The sequence below is a fragment of the Meles meles genome, chromosome 21, assembly GCF_922984935.1.
Source record: "Meles meles chromosome 21, mMelMel3.1 paternal haplotype, whole genome shotgun sequence".
NCBI classification, from domain to species: domain Eukaryota; kingdom Metazoa; phylum Chordata; class Mammalia; order Carnivora; family Mustelidae; genus Meles; species Meles meles.
In genome coordinates this window covers 9,288,955-9,303,269 of record NC_060086.1, presented here as the reverse complement: position 1 = coordinate 9,303,269, position 14,315 = coordinate 9,288,955, and the positions used below count along the sequence as shown (strand labels likewise).

Below are 14,315 nucleotides of genomic sequence, written 5' to 3'. Positions count from 1 at the left end.
GAGAGAGAGAGATCACAAGTAGGCAGAGAAGCAGGGGAGAAGTAAGATCCCTGCTGAGCAGCCAGCCAGATGCTGGGCCAGATCCCAGGAGCCTGAGATCCTGACCTGAGATAAAGGCAGAGACCCAACTCACTGAGCCACCCAGGCACCCCTAGCTCACGGAAATTTTTAACCACTCTTTAGGGTTGGGGGAAAACAAAATGATACCTCCTGCCTCCACGTTTACATATCCTAAATTTGTTAAAAATGCACCTGCACTCTGCCTCCCTCCCTTCCTGGTAACAGGGGCTACCTCAGCCAGATCCTGAAGGCCTCCCAAGTTCTGAGGTCCAGGAAGCAGCCTCCCCCATAACCCCCACCTCTCTCCCCTCTGGCAATACTCAGAACACAGCCCCGCTGCTCCACCCCCAGATCCTCCTTCCTTCAGCGCGGACTCGCTACAAACTGCTCAAAATTTATCTCTGGACTCTCCCCTTCCCACCAACTCGGACGCTCAGCCTCAGCTTGGGACTCCTCCGTGTCTGCAGGCCCTGGGACGTTGCTGGTCTCTGCAGACATGTTTATTGAATGAATAAATAAAAATTCATTCCCACTAAGGTGTGATGTGAAAGGACTGTTATGTATTTTAATGTGTTCCCTCTCTTGGGGGTAATAATAGCTCATTAATGTGTTTTACAGCTTACAAATCACCTTGTATTCCTTTGCTGCCCCCAACAACTTCATGGAGCAAGGTATGAGATGAGGCATCTCTCAGAGAGGTGGTGTGATTTCCCCAAGGCCACACAGCGCCATCTGCAAAGATTTGCCATGTAAAGTAATGTGCACAGGTTCGGGGGATTAGGGGTGGGGTATCCATTTTTCAGCCACTTAAGGGTAAAACCCAGGTCCTTTTGCAGCTGATGTTCGGCAAAGGGATTTCCGAGGGAGGATTTCTCGGAACTAAAGACAAAGATGAAGGGGCATTGAGGAGGGGGGCGCGAGATCGCGACCCTTAGCGGCCGCCTCGACCACACCCGGGGCCGTTGCCGAGGTGGTCCTAGAGGCCGATCCCCGGGGCACCCAGGACCTGGCGGGCACCGCCGAGGAGTCAAAGGTTACTGGGAGGATGACTTGAGCCGGTGGGGCGGACTGGCGTAAGCCTTGGAGCCCAGGCCATGAAACAAGGTCCGGGCGCCGGGGAGGCTCCAGGGATACGCGACCAGCTGCAGAAGAGCCAGCTCTGGCGCCCTCCCCGCACCTGGGGGGCTGCAGGAAGATGGGGCGCAGCCAGGGGAACACGCCCCCTGCTGGGCAGAGACTCGGATGGTAGGGCTCACGACTCTCCGAGCCCCTCCGCCCGGAAAGCGGCACCCCCTGCCGGCCTCGCCGCCTCACTGCACTCGGGGCCCCGCAGCCGCAGCCTCGCCCCGGCCCGACGCGGGGTGCGCACCCGGAGAGCGCCAGGCGCACACGGGGTACGCGCGGGGGTGCAGGTTCCGAGCTGCCACTGGGGGGCGCCGCTATGCGCTGCGCCCCGCTTCGCTCCGCCGGGGCCTCAGACACCGAATCAAACACCGCCCGGCCGGGCAGAGGCCGAGGGGCGACGAGGAGCGGCCGCCTCAAAGCGGGGGCGGGCCGGCGGCAGGTCCACCGCGCCCCGCGACCTTTCTCCGGGTCCCCCCGCTGGCTCGGCTGGCTCTGCGGCCCCCTCGCCTCCCAACCCAAACCGGCGGCGCAGCGCGGCGCGGCCGCTCCCACTCCGTCCTTGGAGGGTGTGGAAGGGTGGGTTTGGGGCCGGGGGCGGGTCTGGGGGCGGACCCGGAGGCGGGGCTGTCTCTGCGGCAGGGCCCAGCTCGGCTCCCCCCGGTCTCTCTCTGTCTCTCCTCCTCCCTCCTCCTGCTCCGGGCGGAGCCCGGCATGGGGGGGCCGGCGCCCGGCAGGCCAGGTACGGTGATGTGGAAATTGGGGAGCCTTGGTGCGGGGAGGTGGGGTGGGGGGGATAGGGAGTAGTGAGGATTGGCGGGGCGAGAGACGGAGAAACCCAGGGTAGCAGGACAAGGAGAAGGGGAGGGGTGCCCGGGAACCTGGGGCCCTTGGATGGAGAGGGGAATGAAGCCGCCAGGTTTGGAACAAACAGGGAAGGGAGAGGACGGCAGTGAGGAGGGGCGCCTAGGAGGAGAGGTGAGGCCGACGCCGGAAAGGAGAGTGTGTTTGGGGGGAGGGAAACCAGAGCAGGTCTGGAGGCCGCAGCTCAGAAGGTAGCTATGGGGCCAGACGGGAGACCCCCGGGTGGGATTGACGGCAGGGACTGGAAGAGGGAAGCCGGGAGCCTCCCAGATCCTGGAGGAGGAAGAAGGGGATCTGGGCCATCATCGGGAGAGGTGGAGACTGTCACTGAGGGGCCGGGGCGCAGGCATAGGGGTGGACGGAGGCCCGGGGCCCAGGCAGAGGACTGGAAGGGAAAACTGCCCGCAGGGAATGGAAATGGATGGACGGGTAGTATTGTAGTTGCCCAACTCCGAGTGCCCCCCACCCCTTCGCCAGCATCCCCACCCTGCCCTCATGACATCCCCAGCGTCAGGGCCCAAGAGGGGGTGGGGATTCTGACCATCTCCCTCTTCCCCAGTGGGGTACAATGTACGCAAGTAGGCCATAGCAGCTCCCCATAGCCGGTGTGTGTGTGTGTGTCTGGAGGTCTGTGTGTGCTGTGGGTGTGTCGGGGGTGTTTATGTCTCTGTGTGTCTGCCTGTTCCTAGGTTGTGTTTACCTATCTGATCTGTGTCTGGTCCTCTGTGTGTAGATATGGGTCTGTGGCCTGGTGGTTTGTGTGTCTGAATGTGTATTTGTGGGGCCTGTCTGTGTGGTAGATCAGGGTGTATTTACAGGATGGGAATCTGTGTCGAGCTGATCTCTCCGGGATGTGTATTTGTGGCTCTGAACACCTTTGTCAGGGTGTGTGACTGTACACATACCGTGTGTCTGTCTGTCTGTGGGTCCTAGAGGCGGTGTTGGGTTTTCTCTGTCTCCATCTGTTTTCACTCTCTGAGGACCCAAGTCACATCTCCACTCCTTTCTCTCTCTCTTTCTCTCTCTCATTCATTCCTGGCCCCCACCCACCCCACATCTTTCTTTTTTTCCTTCCCATCTCCCCCACCAAGTGGATCCGGGACCCAGGGAGGGCCGCCCCCCGGGCCTGGTGGCGCTGAGCAGGGCCCCCCAGCCCCCACCTCCTGCCCCACGACATGAACCTCCTCTACCGAAAAACCAAGCTGGAGTGGAGGCAGCACAAGGAGGAGGAGGCCAAGAGGAGGTAAGGCCGCGGTCTCAGATACTTGCCCTGTGGGCTGTCCCATCTCTGCTTCCCCCGTAGCTGGGCCACGTCCCTCTGCCCTTCCTGGGTCCAACAGCCTGGTCAGGAGTCTGATCTGAGAGTCTGTGCTCAGTACAGAATTGCTGGGATTGCATACACCCTGTCCCCACCCTGCTCCTGGCCCCCGGGCTCCAGCCCTTGTCCTGGCCTCTGGGGGGCGGGGGAGGGCTTCCGGCTCAGGAGCACCCTGTTGGCTCTTCCCATCCCTGGAAGCCCGAGTCACTCCTTCCTGACTAACCTCTGGCCTGTAGTCTTCTCCTTTCTGTCAGTATGGGGTTGGCTCCAGGCTCCCCTGTCAGCTGACCTTGGAAGGGGCAGGGTCACTTGCGGGGTACCAGAGAAGAGCCGATTGGCCCTACCCCCAGCTCCGTGGCTGGGGGAGGCGAGTGGCCAAGGGACAGGGTTGTGTGTGTGCGTGTGAGTGTCGTGGTGGGAGTCGTGAAGGCTGGGCCCTGCAGAGGAGCCAGGCCCCGGGACCTCTCCCTGCTTGCCCTCTCCTTGCCCTCCCAGGGACCTGGATCCCGGCCTCTCCCCGCTCGCTCCCCTCTGTCTTCACTCCCTTTGACAGCACAGCCTCTTGTCGCCTGAGTCAGAGCCACCTCCCTGCTCCCTTCTCCCTCCTCGAAACTGTGGAGTTTAATTCTTGTTGTTAATTAGATTAATCAGAGCTATGACTGCAGTGAGCTCTCCCTAATGAAGGGTTAGTAGACAGGGCCTTAATGAGAGCCCACCCCGCAGTGGTTCTCCCCTCTCCCCTGCCAGCCCGCCCCTCCCTTCACTCGCCCAGAAAAGCTCAGGGACAGTGAGAGGGAATGGGGGTGAGCCTGGGAGGACAAGAGAGAAAGGACAGCCCCGGCACCAAGGGAGAGGCAGAGCCAGAGGAAGGGAGGAGAAGGATCAGCAGGAGGAGGGCCGCTCTGGTGATGCGGCTGTACAGCCCTCGATGGGGAAGGGAGGCGCGGGTCGGCGTGGGAGCGGAGGCCGCAGGAGCCGGACATGCTGGGAGGCCAGAGGCCAGGTGTGGGCTGGCGTGAGCGTGAGGAGCAGAGCCCTGGCGGCAGGTGTCTGTGCCCGGCGGGGCTGTGATGCCTGTTTGCGTCTCTCGACCTATGCATGAAGCCATCCACACAAGGGCCCTGTGCCAGATATGCCCAGGCTGGGATCAGACAGTTCCAGGGCCGCTCCCCTGCACCTACACTCACCCCTGCGCTCATCCCTACCCGCCGTGCCTCCCCGATTTCCTTGTCTGTTCTAAAGCCGAGGGATTCTGCCAGAAGTTTCTACTTTGCTGTCCTAGACCTTCGGGCAGCCTCCCATCCCCACCCCGGGCACCTTCCTCCTCCTCCTCCTCCTGGGAAGGCACAGGGCTGCACACCCCTCTGAGGGTAGAGGAGGGGGAGGCCCAGGCCCGAGGCGCAGCCTCTCTTCCCTCTCGGCTTTCTCTCCCCAGCTCCAGTAAGGAGGTGGCTCCTACAGGCCCCGCAGGGCCCGGGGCCGGCCCGGGGCCTGGGGTCCGGGTGCGGGACATCGCCTCGCTGCGCCGCTCCCTCAGGATGGGCTTCATGACGATGCCAGCCTCCCAGGAGCACACCCCCCACCCCTGCCGCAGCGCCATGGCCCCACGCTCACTCTCCTGCCATTCAGTGGGCAGCATGGACAGTGTTGGGGGTGGACCTGGGGGGGGAGGCGGGGGTCTCACAGAGGACAGCAGTGCCCGAAGACCCCCTGCCAAGCCCCGGAGACATCCCAGCACCAAGCTCAGCATGGCAGGGTCGGGGGTTGAGATGCCCCCCAGCAAGAAAGCAGGTGAGACACCCCCAACCCTCCCCAGGAGCTGGGAGGATCCATTCCAGGCCAAGAGAGGCCTACTGGGGAGGGTTCATTGAGGGAAGAACTAAGGAAATGGAAGGTTCCATTCTCAGTGGGAGTGGTGGGGGGGTGGTTTCTTTTTGGAAGGGCCTGAGATGAACCATTCAAGGGCAGGGGAAGCTCCCCGAAAAGTCCATTCCAGGGGAAGGGGGTGGCCTTGAAGGGACAGGAGGGCGGGACAGAATTCACTGTGCGAGCTGTGGATTCTGGGGAGTTCATCAGAGGGACTGAGAGCAGGCTGGTAGAAAGGGAACCCACCGTGCTTTAAGTTGAGGGGTGTGGGGAAAATAAAGACGCAGATATGCCCTTGCAGCTGAGTTAAGAGATCGGAAGGGGTCTGCCCGTCTCCTATCCCCACTAAGAGCCCGGTTCATTTTTCTCCTTCCCATTCTGCCCAGGCTCACAGAAGCCAACCCCAGAGGGCCGAGAGTCCAGCCGGAAGGTTCCGCCACAGAAGCCCCGGAGAAGCCCGAACACCCAGCTCTCTGTCTCCTTCGATGAGTCCTGTCCCCCAGCCCCCTCTCCTCGTGGGGGGAATCTGCCCCTTCAGCGCCTCAGTAGGGGGTCCTGCGTAGCTGGGGACCCTGAGGTGGGTGCCCAGGAAGAGGAGCCCGTGTACATTGAGATGGTGGGGGATGTCTTCAGGGGCGGAGGACGAAGTGGAGGGGGCCTCACTGGGCCCCCTCTTGGGGGTAGGGGCCCAACCCCTCCAGCGGGCGCTGACTCGGACTCAGAGGAGAGCGAGGCCATATATGAGGAGATGAAGTACCCGCTGCCCGAGGAGGCAGGGGAAGGCCGGCCCAACGGGGCCCCCCCATTGACCGCAAGCTCCTTGCCACACCAGCCTCCCGCCCTGCAGCCCCACGCCCACCGCCGGCCAGCTTCAGCCCTCCCGAGCCGGAGGGATGGGACACCTACCAAGACCACTCCTTGTGAAATCCCCCCACCCTTCCCCAACCTCCTCCAGCACCGTCCTCCGCTCCTGGCCTTCCCCCAAGCCAAGGCTGCTTCCCGAACCCCTGGCGATGGGGTCTCGAGGCTACCGGTCCTCTGCCACTCGAAGGAGCCAACGGGCTCCACCCCAGCTCCCCAAGTGCCTGCCCGGGAGCGGGAGACGCCTCCCCCACCGCCTCCGCCTCCTGCTGCCAACCTGCTGCTGCTGGGACCCTCGGGCCGGGCCCGGAGCCACTCAACACCGTTGCCACCCCAGGGCTCTGGCCAGCCCCGGGGGGAGCGGGAGCTCCCCAACTCCCACAGCATGATCTGCCCCAAGGCGGCAGGGGTGCCGGCAGCCCCTCCTGCCCCGGCCGCCTTGCTCCCCGGCCCCCCCAAGGACAAGGCTGTGTCTTACACCATGGTGTACTCGGCAGTCAAGGTGACCACGCACTCCGTCCTGCCAGCTGGTCCACCCCTAGGTGTTGGGGAACCAAAGACGGAGAAGGAGATCTCGGTCCTCCACGGAATGCTGTGCACCAGCTCGAGGCCCCCAGTGCCTGGGAAGTCCAGCCCCCACAGCGGGGCCATGGGCGCAGCAGCTGGGGTCCTCCACCATCGGGGCTGCCTGGCCTCCCCACACAGCCTTCCGGACCCGACTGCGGGCCCCCTGGCTCCCCTATGGACCTACCCAGCTGCAGCAGCTGGGCTCAAGAGACCCCCTGCCTATGAGAGCCTCAAGGCCGGGGGGGTGCTGAATAAGGGCTGCGGAATGGGGGCCCCATCCCCCATGGTCAAGATCCAGCTGCAGGAGCAAGGGCCCGACGGGGCTGCCTTTGCCAGCATCTCCTGCGCCCAGGTCATCGCCAGTGCAGGGACACCAGAGGAGGAGGAAGAGGAGATGGGTGCCACGACGTTTGGGGCAGGCTGGGCTCTGCAGAGGAAGGTCCTGTATGGAGGGAGAAAAGCAAAAGAGCTGGACAGTGAGTGAGGGGTGGGAATTTGGGGGTGGGGGAACTGGGGATGCTTGTGATGATCTCGAGGAAGTGGAGGGCTTGTCTGGAAGCCACGACCCATTGTCCTGAAGTGGGAAGTTTTCAAGGAGACTGGAGAATAAGGGCACGCAGCAGGCCGAGGGGCCAGGGTCCCCCTGTGCATGCTGGACCAGCAGGAAGATCTACGATGGGGAGAGGCTAGAGTCTGGCCCCGAGGGTAACCAGCTCCTGCCCTGTCCCGCTTTACTCCCTGCCCTTCCCTTTGCTAGGCTGCAGGGGTGTGTGTGTGTGTGAGTGTGCGCACACTAGGAGCTAAACACAGCTGCCTCCCAGCTGTTGCCATGGCAACCCATCCAGACAGGAGGGAGAGGAGAGGGAGGCCCCTACCGTTGCCTGGCAACGCAATGCTCTGCCAGGCCTCCTCTTGGAGCTGAGCTTAGTTCCCTAGCAGCCCTTCCCCCAACACCCCCCCCCTTCCCTGCTCAGGATTTGGGATCTCCCCCTCTGTGTTTCAGAGGGTGGTCACTGTGGCCCTGTTGGGCCGGAGAGGCTGTGGAGCTGAAGCTGGGGTAGGGGAGACCCCTGTGACCACAGAAAGGGTTTGGCGGTAGCAAATACTTGTCTCAGGCCAGGGATGGCACCGATGCGTGGAAAGGAAAGTGCAGTATTGGGGTTCCTCCTGTGTGTGGGGGGGAGGGGAGTGTGAAATAGGGTCCCTCCCTCCTCTGCTGTGACTTGCAAAGGGGCATTCGCTTCTGATCCACACGTATCCCAGTGGGTGTAGCTGGGCGGGGGGTGGGGGGGGTGCAGCAAGACCCTTCCCGTGGACAGGCACTAAGCTCTCCTTGTTATCCCAGCAGAGGTCGAGGATGGTGGCCGGGCCTGGAATGGCAGTGCCGAGGGTCCAGGCAAGGTGGAGCGTGAGGACCGGGGCCCCATGGCATCAGGGATCCCAGTGAGGAGTCAGGGGGCAGAGGGCCTGCTGGCCAGGATCCACCATGGAGGGGACCGAGGAGGGAGTCGCACAGCGCTGCCTGTACCCTGCCAGACGTTTCCTGCTTGCCATCGCAACGGAGGTGACACCCCACCCGGGGCCCTTACAAAGATGGGGCTGGAAGGGGCGAGAGCTCCCAGGGTCCATGTCCTGGGCACTCCATTCTGACACGACGTCGCCATCCTCTTGCTTCCCCTGCTGAGTCAGGGGTAGCCTGGAGGAGGGGGCTGTGGGAGGGGAACCTGGAGGCCCCTACCCTCGTCACTTACCAGCTGTCCACCTCAGACTTCACAGGAGGCTACCGCCTGGGGCGCTCGGCCTCCACATCTGGAGTCCGGCAGGCCGCGCTGCACACCCCCCGACCCTGCAGCCAGCCTAGGGATGCCCCAAGCCAGGTGAGGGGAAGACCACGTTGGCTTTTCTTTTATTTGTGAAGGAGCAGGTGGGGAAGAAGGCCTGGGTATGGAAAGAAAAGTAGGAGGTGAAGCTCGGGGCGGGGTTGGGGGGTCTGGCACAGCCAAGTAGGCACCCCAGGGTGGGGGCCGGGGTTGATCCTGTATTCCATGGGGACCGCCAGACAGCTGCCACCACTAGCTTGCGGTGGGCCTTCGTGCATGTAGAGAAAATAGGGGTACCAATTCGAAAAGTGCGTTCTACTGAGAAGACAGTCTTTAAAAGGGGTGCCCGTTCCTTAGGGTGGGATGGGCTCCGCCTGACTCTAGGGCACCCACTAGGTGCAAGAGGTGGGTTTCTGTCCCTGTCCCGCCACCGAAACACAAACTCCCAGCCAGGGGGAGAGGACACCGGCCTTGGGGGCAAGAGAGGACTTGCTTCTGGGGGGAAGACATTGGGCTTTGCGGCGGGGGACAGGGCCTGATCACTCTGAGGTCCTTGACCTCCCCCCCTTTCGCCTTCCTCCCCTCGTCGCGGGCCGGCGGGCGGGAGGAAGGGGCACAGACCCAGCCTGCGCTGCCGCTGCCGCTGCCCCTGCCGCCGCCCCTGCCGCCTCAGCCGGCCCGCGAGCGCGACGGCAAGCTGCTGGAGGTGATCGAGCGCAAGCGCTGCGTTTGCAAGGAGATCAAGGCCCGCCACCGCCCAGACCGAGGCCTCTGCAAGCAGGAGAGCATGCCCATCCTCCCCAGCTGGCGGCGGGGGCCCGAGCCCCGCAAGTCCGGCACCCCGCCCTGCCGCCGGCAGCACACCGTCCTCTGGGACACTGCCATCTGAGGAGGCGGGGAGGCCGGGGCACCGGACTGGGGAGCGGGGCGGGGGTGCCCGGCTCTCCGGGACACTTGCCTTGAAAGAGGGACACTTGAAAGACCAGGTGAGAGAAAGCCAGGGAGAACCCCCTGCCTTCCACCCTAACAACCCCCTCCCCCGAAACGGGGGAGTCTGCCAGGCCCATCCGGCACGGCCCCCCCCCCCCGTCCCCCGTCCCCCGTCCCCAGCCGCATCCCCTGAAATTTGGGGAGGAGGGTTTGAGGTTGGGAGTGAGACCCTCCGCCGCTCTCCATGCTGGTCGAGGCAGACGACGACTCCTGAGAGGGCAAAGGCCAATCCGGGAGGTCAGCATGGGGGAGGAGGAAAGGGTAGGGAGGAAGGGGGGGGTCAGATGAAGGACGGGGCTAGCCAGTGTGAGGTAGAGGGGGCTCTTTTATAGAGCCGGGAGTGGGGAGTATTTATTTCGTTATTTATTTTAGTTGGGAGAGCAGTTCTGGCCTCTTCTGACCTACTCCTGGAGAGGGAGTAGGCAGTGGTGGGCAATTAAAGGGAACCAAGTTGGCCATCTCCCCAAGCCTGAAGCTGGCACAGCCACACCCACCCTGACCTTGGGGGTTGGTGTGGATTGGGGAGCCAAGCAAGAGGGGGGAGGGGCCCCAGCGAGCTGAGGGCCGCGGACTCATTTACAGTATTTTACCACGGCCAGAATTTGGTAGTGAGTGTGGCCTGCTGTGTAACAGGCATCTTACTTAGCTCTGGGGTGAGGGGGTAGCACCAGGGATGGGCGGGATGACGGGGAAGGAGGGAAATTTTAGCGGGTGGGGGGTGGGCGGGGTATTTATTTAAATTTAAAAAAAAAAATCAGAAGAGATGTCAGGAACTTTTTTTTAATTCCTTTCTTTTCAGAATAATATATTAAAAGACTAATGATCCTAGAACTGGCTTCTTAGAGTTCAGTGTGCTCTGCTTTTCTTACAGCTGTTTCTTTTCCCTCTTGGCGGGTGGTTGGTGGGAGTTGGAAGTGGTGGTGCATGGAGGGGTGAGTGGCTGTGGCAGGTACTGGGGAGAGGTGGGGTTGGAAGTAAGTCTGGGAATGCCTACTGAGTGAGCTTCTGTGTGCTTGGGAATGCACCCATGCAGGAGCATTCAGACTGGAGCCTGCCCTTAGGCAGCCTGTAGTCCGCTCAGGGGGATGGGACACCTGGGACAACCCCAGATGTTGCTACAGCAGTAAGGGCGTTGTAGGAATCATCTAAGAAGGCTTTCTAGAAAATGAGCCTAAAAGGACGGGTGAAGTTTGGATGAGCAGGGAGAGGAGGGAAAGTCCCAAGGTCACACACAGTTTGATTCTCTGCAGGACAGAAGATGGGGGTAGGGCAGGAAATGTGTTTAAATAATGCAAAGGGCAATGAGTCAACCACGAATGACGCTGGTTCAGAAAGATGGGTATCAAAGCAAGATTCTGATCCTCAGGAAGCAATCACCAAGGAGGATAAAAAAGTGTCTGGGAGAATGGAGGGCAAGGGACAGTTTGCAAGACGGAGCTGGAAGAACATCCTTAGGCGGGGAATGAAGGAGTCGAATGGGGCATCCTAGAAGCCCAAATTAAGAACTCCCGTGACTGGGGAAATGATCACTTTGACAGAGCAAAGCTGGTGGGGTAAGAGGGATTTTGAGGCAAGAACACTGAATTGGAAGCAGTGGTTTATACCCAGGTTGAAAGGTTTGTTACCAGCTAGAACAGACTTTCAGAGAGTGTGGTGGATGATACAAGAGATGTTGCTAGCAATCTGAAGAACATTTTATGGGTTGTTTTTTTTTTAAAGATTTTATTTTTAATCTACATCCAACATGGGGCTCAAACTCACAACCCAGAGAGCAAGACTTGCACGCTCTACGGACTGAGGCAGCCAGTTGCCCCAAGAAGAATTTTTTTTTTCAGACTTCAGTAGTTTTCTATTTATTTTCATTTCTATTAGATAAATTAAAACCAGCACATGAAAGTATTCATTATTCCTTGGATATTATTGTGCAAGATAAAGCTACATTAATTTTAATTAGTTATTTTAAAGAAAAATGTTAAATAATGGTGCAGGTATAATATACAGAACATGGAAAATTATGACAGCAAGATGACAGTTTTTAGAATTTGGGAAACACCAAGTTAGAGATGAAATGAGAGTTTGGGAGAGATAAGAAGTTGGGAAAAGATTAAAAGATTGTGGACATTAGGAATCATCAACCTAGAACTAATACTCCAGGCCTAGACTGAATTGTATAAAGGAGAATTGGATAAAGAGATGCATTAAGAACAAAATATGAACAAGAAATAGCTTTCTACATTTTAATTTTTTTGAGATACATTAACATTGTATTAGTTTCAGGTGTCCAACATAATGATCTGATGTATGTATATATTGTGAAATGATTGTCACAATAAGTGTAGTTAACATCCATCCCCACACATAGCTACAGTTTCTTGTGATGAGGACTTTTAAGATCAACCCTCTTAGCAACTTTCAATTATTATTGTTAACTATAGTCACTATGGTATACATTACTACTCTAGGACTTATTTATCTGATAACTGGAAGTTTGTACCTTGAACCACCACCGCGAATTTTGCCCATGACCCAACCCCATTTCTGACAACCACCAACCTGTTCTCCATGTCTGTGAGTTTTTTGTTGTTGTTTTAGATTCCGCATATAAGTGAGATCATAGAATATCTGCCTTTCTGTCTGATTTATTTCACTTAGCACAATGCCTCAGTGTTGCCACAAATGGCACAATTTCTGAAACCTTTTTAATAATTAGAAAATTAGTGGAATATCCTGCTTATAAGAGCAACAGGAATCCTAAAATACCTCAGAGTAACTTTAATAATGTACAGGACTTATATTTGGTCAATCGATGAAATTAAAGTCCTTTGAGTTAAACCAGGAATATTGGCATAAGCAGAGTAATAACTTGTTTGTAGGTAAGAAAGCCATAATATAAAAGATAATCAGTTTTCCCTGAATCCATAAATTTGATGTGGTTCTTAAATTCCAAAAGGATGAGTTAGGAAACTTGACAAAATAATGCAGAAGTTCATCCAGAATGATAAGAAAAACCAGAACATTCTGAAACAGATGAGTAATGGGGGGACCTAGCCTACCAATATTAAAAGTTGAAACAAAAGCACAGTGTGCTGCGATTGGCACAGGACTGGCACATCCATGAGAATAGAGTCCAGAAATAGCTCCAAATGCACATGGGAATTTGGCATGGATATGATAAAGGTGGTTATTTCAAGGGGAAAACAATTATTCAATGGTAGTTTCTTGATTAGCTACTTAAGGGAGAGTGTGGGAAGCTGGGTTTCTAGTTCACTCGTTATGCCAAAAGATTTAAATGTAGAAACAAAACATGAAAAGCGAAAAATGGGTGAACACTCTTTTAACCTTGGGATGGAGAAGGTCCTTCTAAAGTGACATGCAAACCAGAAACAGACTGAAACACTTTCAAGTTTGATCATGTTCTCAACTAAAACGTCTGTATGGCAAACTCAAACTATGAACATTAAACTAGGAAAATATTTTTTTAGATTCTATTTTTAAGTGATCTCTACACCCAAGGTGGGGCTCAAACTCACGATCCCGAGATTAAGAGTCACACACTCTACTGACTGAAGGAGCTAGCCGCCCTACAGAAAAAGATTTCAAACACAAGAAAAAGACCGACATAGTATATCAGAAAGATTTGTGAGTTGATAAGAAAAGGAAAAAAACAACCCAAAGGAAGGACATGAGCAGATAATTCACCAAAGAAACAGAAATTACCAACAAACATGTTCAACCACAACCACAAGTGATATGAAATATAGCAATAATAAAATACTTTGTATCTGTCTGACAAAACTGAAAAAAACTCATAGCATTAATCTGGCAAGTATATATGGAAAACAGGCACTCATTGTGTAAATGTAAATACACCTTTTCTGGAAGTCAGTTTAGTAATATTTGTTAAAAATTTGGGCACCTGGGTGGCTCAGTTGGTTAAGCGACTGTCTTCGGCTCAGGTCATGGTCCTGGAATCCTGGGATGGATTCCTGCATCAGGCTCCCAGCAACATGGGGAGTCTGCTTCTCCCTCTGACCTCCCCTCTCATGCTCTTACTCTGTCTCTCTCTTTCAAAATGAATAAATAAAACCTTTAAAAAATTGTGAAAAATTTCAATGTACATAGTTTTGACTCAAATTCCATTTCCAGGCATTTATCCTACATAGGTGGTTACACAAGGCACAAAGCTAGATGAACAAACGTGCTAATTGCTGGGCTGTTTGAAATGATGAAAAATTGGAAACAACCCCAATTTCATTAGTATGGCACTAATTTATGGTAACAATGGAACACTGAAGCTGTTAAATTGAACACAGAAGATAATGATGTTCTAAACACAAGTTCACAATAAATAAGTGAATAAAGCAATGTGTGGAAAAGCACATTTTTAGAAAAAAATTCATAAAAAACACATTTTTAGAAAATCATTTATGTATAAATTTTTATGTAGGCCTGGAAGAAAATATACCAAATATTTGATGGTGATTACTTGAGGTCTGAGAAGAGAGGGGGCTAAATTTGATTTTTTTTTAAATGTATATTGCGGGCACCTGGGTGGTTCAGTGGGTTGAGCCTCTGCCTTCGGCTCAGGTCATGATATCAGGGTCCTGGGATGGAGCCCCACATCAGGCTCTCTGCTCAGCAGGGAGCCTGCTGCTCCCTCTCTCTTTCTGCCTGCCTCTCTGCCTACTTGTGATCTCTCTATCAAATAAATAAATAAAATATTTTTTTAAATGTATATTGCTTGAATTTTTGTGTAGATCTTTACCTGGACATCAGAAATTATATTTTTTAATTTCTTTAAAAATTTTGAGAGAGAAAGCATGTGCAAGGAAGCATGAGTGGCTAGA

At 56.0% G+C, this 14,315-nt stretch overlaps 1 protein-coding gene across 3 annotated transcripts; it reads left to right on the top strand.

The window, feature by feature from the left end:
• The first annotated feature begins 1,505 nt into the window (after positions 1 to 1,505).
• NYAP1 (neuronal tyrosine phosphorylated phosphoinositide-3-kinase adaptor 1) lies at positions 1,506 to 10,144 on the top strand. 3 transcript variants are annotated; one of them, XM_045994216.1, is made up of 7 exons: positions 1,506 to 1,924; positions 3,138 to 3,289; positions 4,800 to 5,155; positions 5,617 to 7,134; positions 8,004 to 8,222; positions 8,426 to 8,535; positions 9,098 to 10,144. In XM_045994216.1, the coding sequence occupies exons 2-7, from the start codon at positions 3,222 to 3,224 to the stop codon at positions 9,365 to 9,367; spliced, it is 2,541 nt and encodes an 846-aa protein (XP_045850172.1). In that variant the 5' UTR covers positions 1,506 to 1,924; positions 3,138 to 3,221; the 3' UTR covers positions 9,368 to 10,144. The 3 variants fall into 3 exon arrangements, with proteins under 3 accessions (XP_045850172.1, XP_045850174.1, XP_045850173.1); XM_045994218.1 differs by having other exon boundaries at positions 1,510 to 1,924; positions 8,007 to 8,222; XM_045994217.1 differs by lacking the exon at positions 1,506 to 1,924 and adding an exon at positions 2,095 to 2,160.
• Positions 10,145 to 14,315: the final 4,171 nt, after the last annotated feature.

Bases quoted from the DNA above. Each gene is read 5' to 3' on its own strand.
- NYAP1 (XM_045994216.1), top strand. From the start codon at position 3,222: ATGAACCTCCTCTACCGAAAAACCAAGCTGGAGTGGAGGCAGCACAAG. The intron at 5,156-5,616 runs GTGAGACACCCC...CATTCTGCCCAG, and splicing joins GCCCCCCAGCAAGAAAGCAG to GCTCACAGAAGCCAACCCCA. The intron at 7,135-8,003 runs GTGAGTGAGGGG...TTGTTATCCCAG, and splicing joins AAAAGCAAAAGAGCTGGACA to CAGAGGTCGAGGATGGTGGC.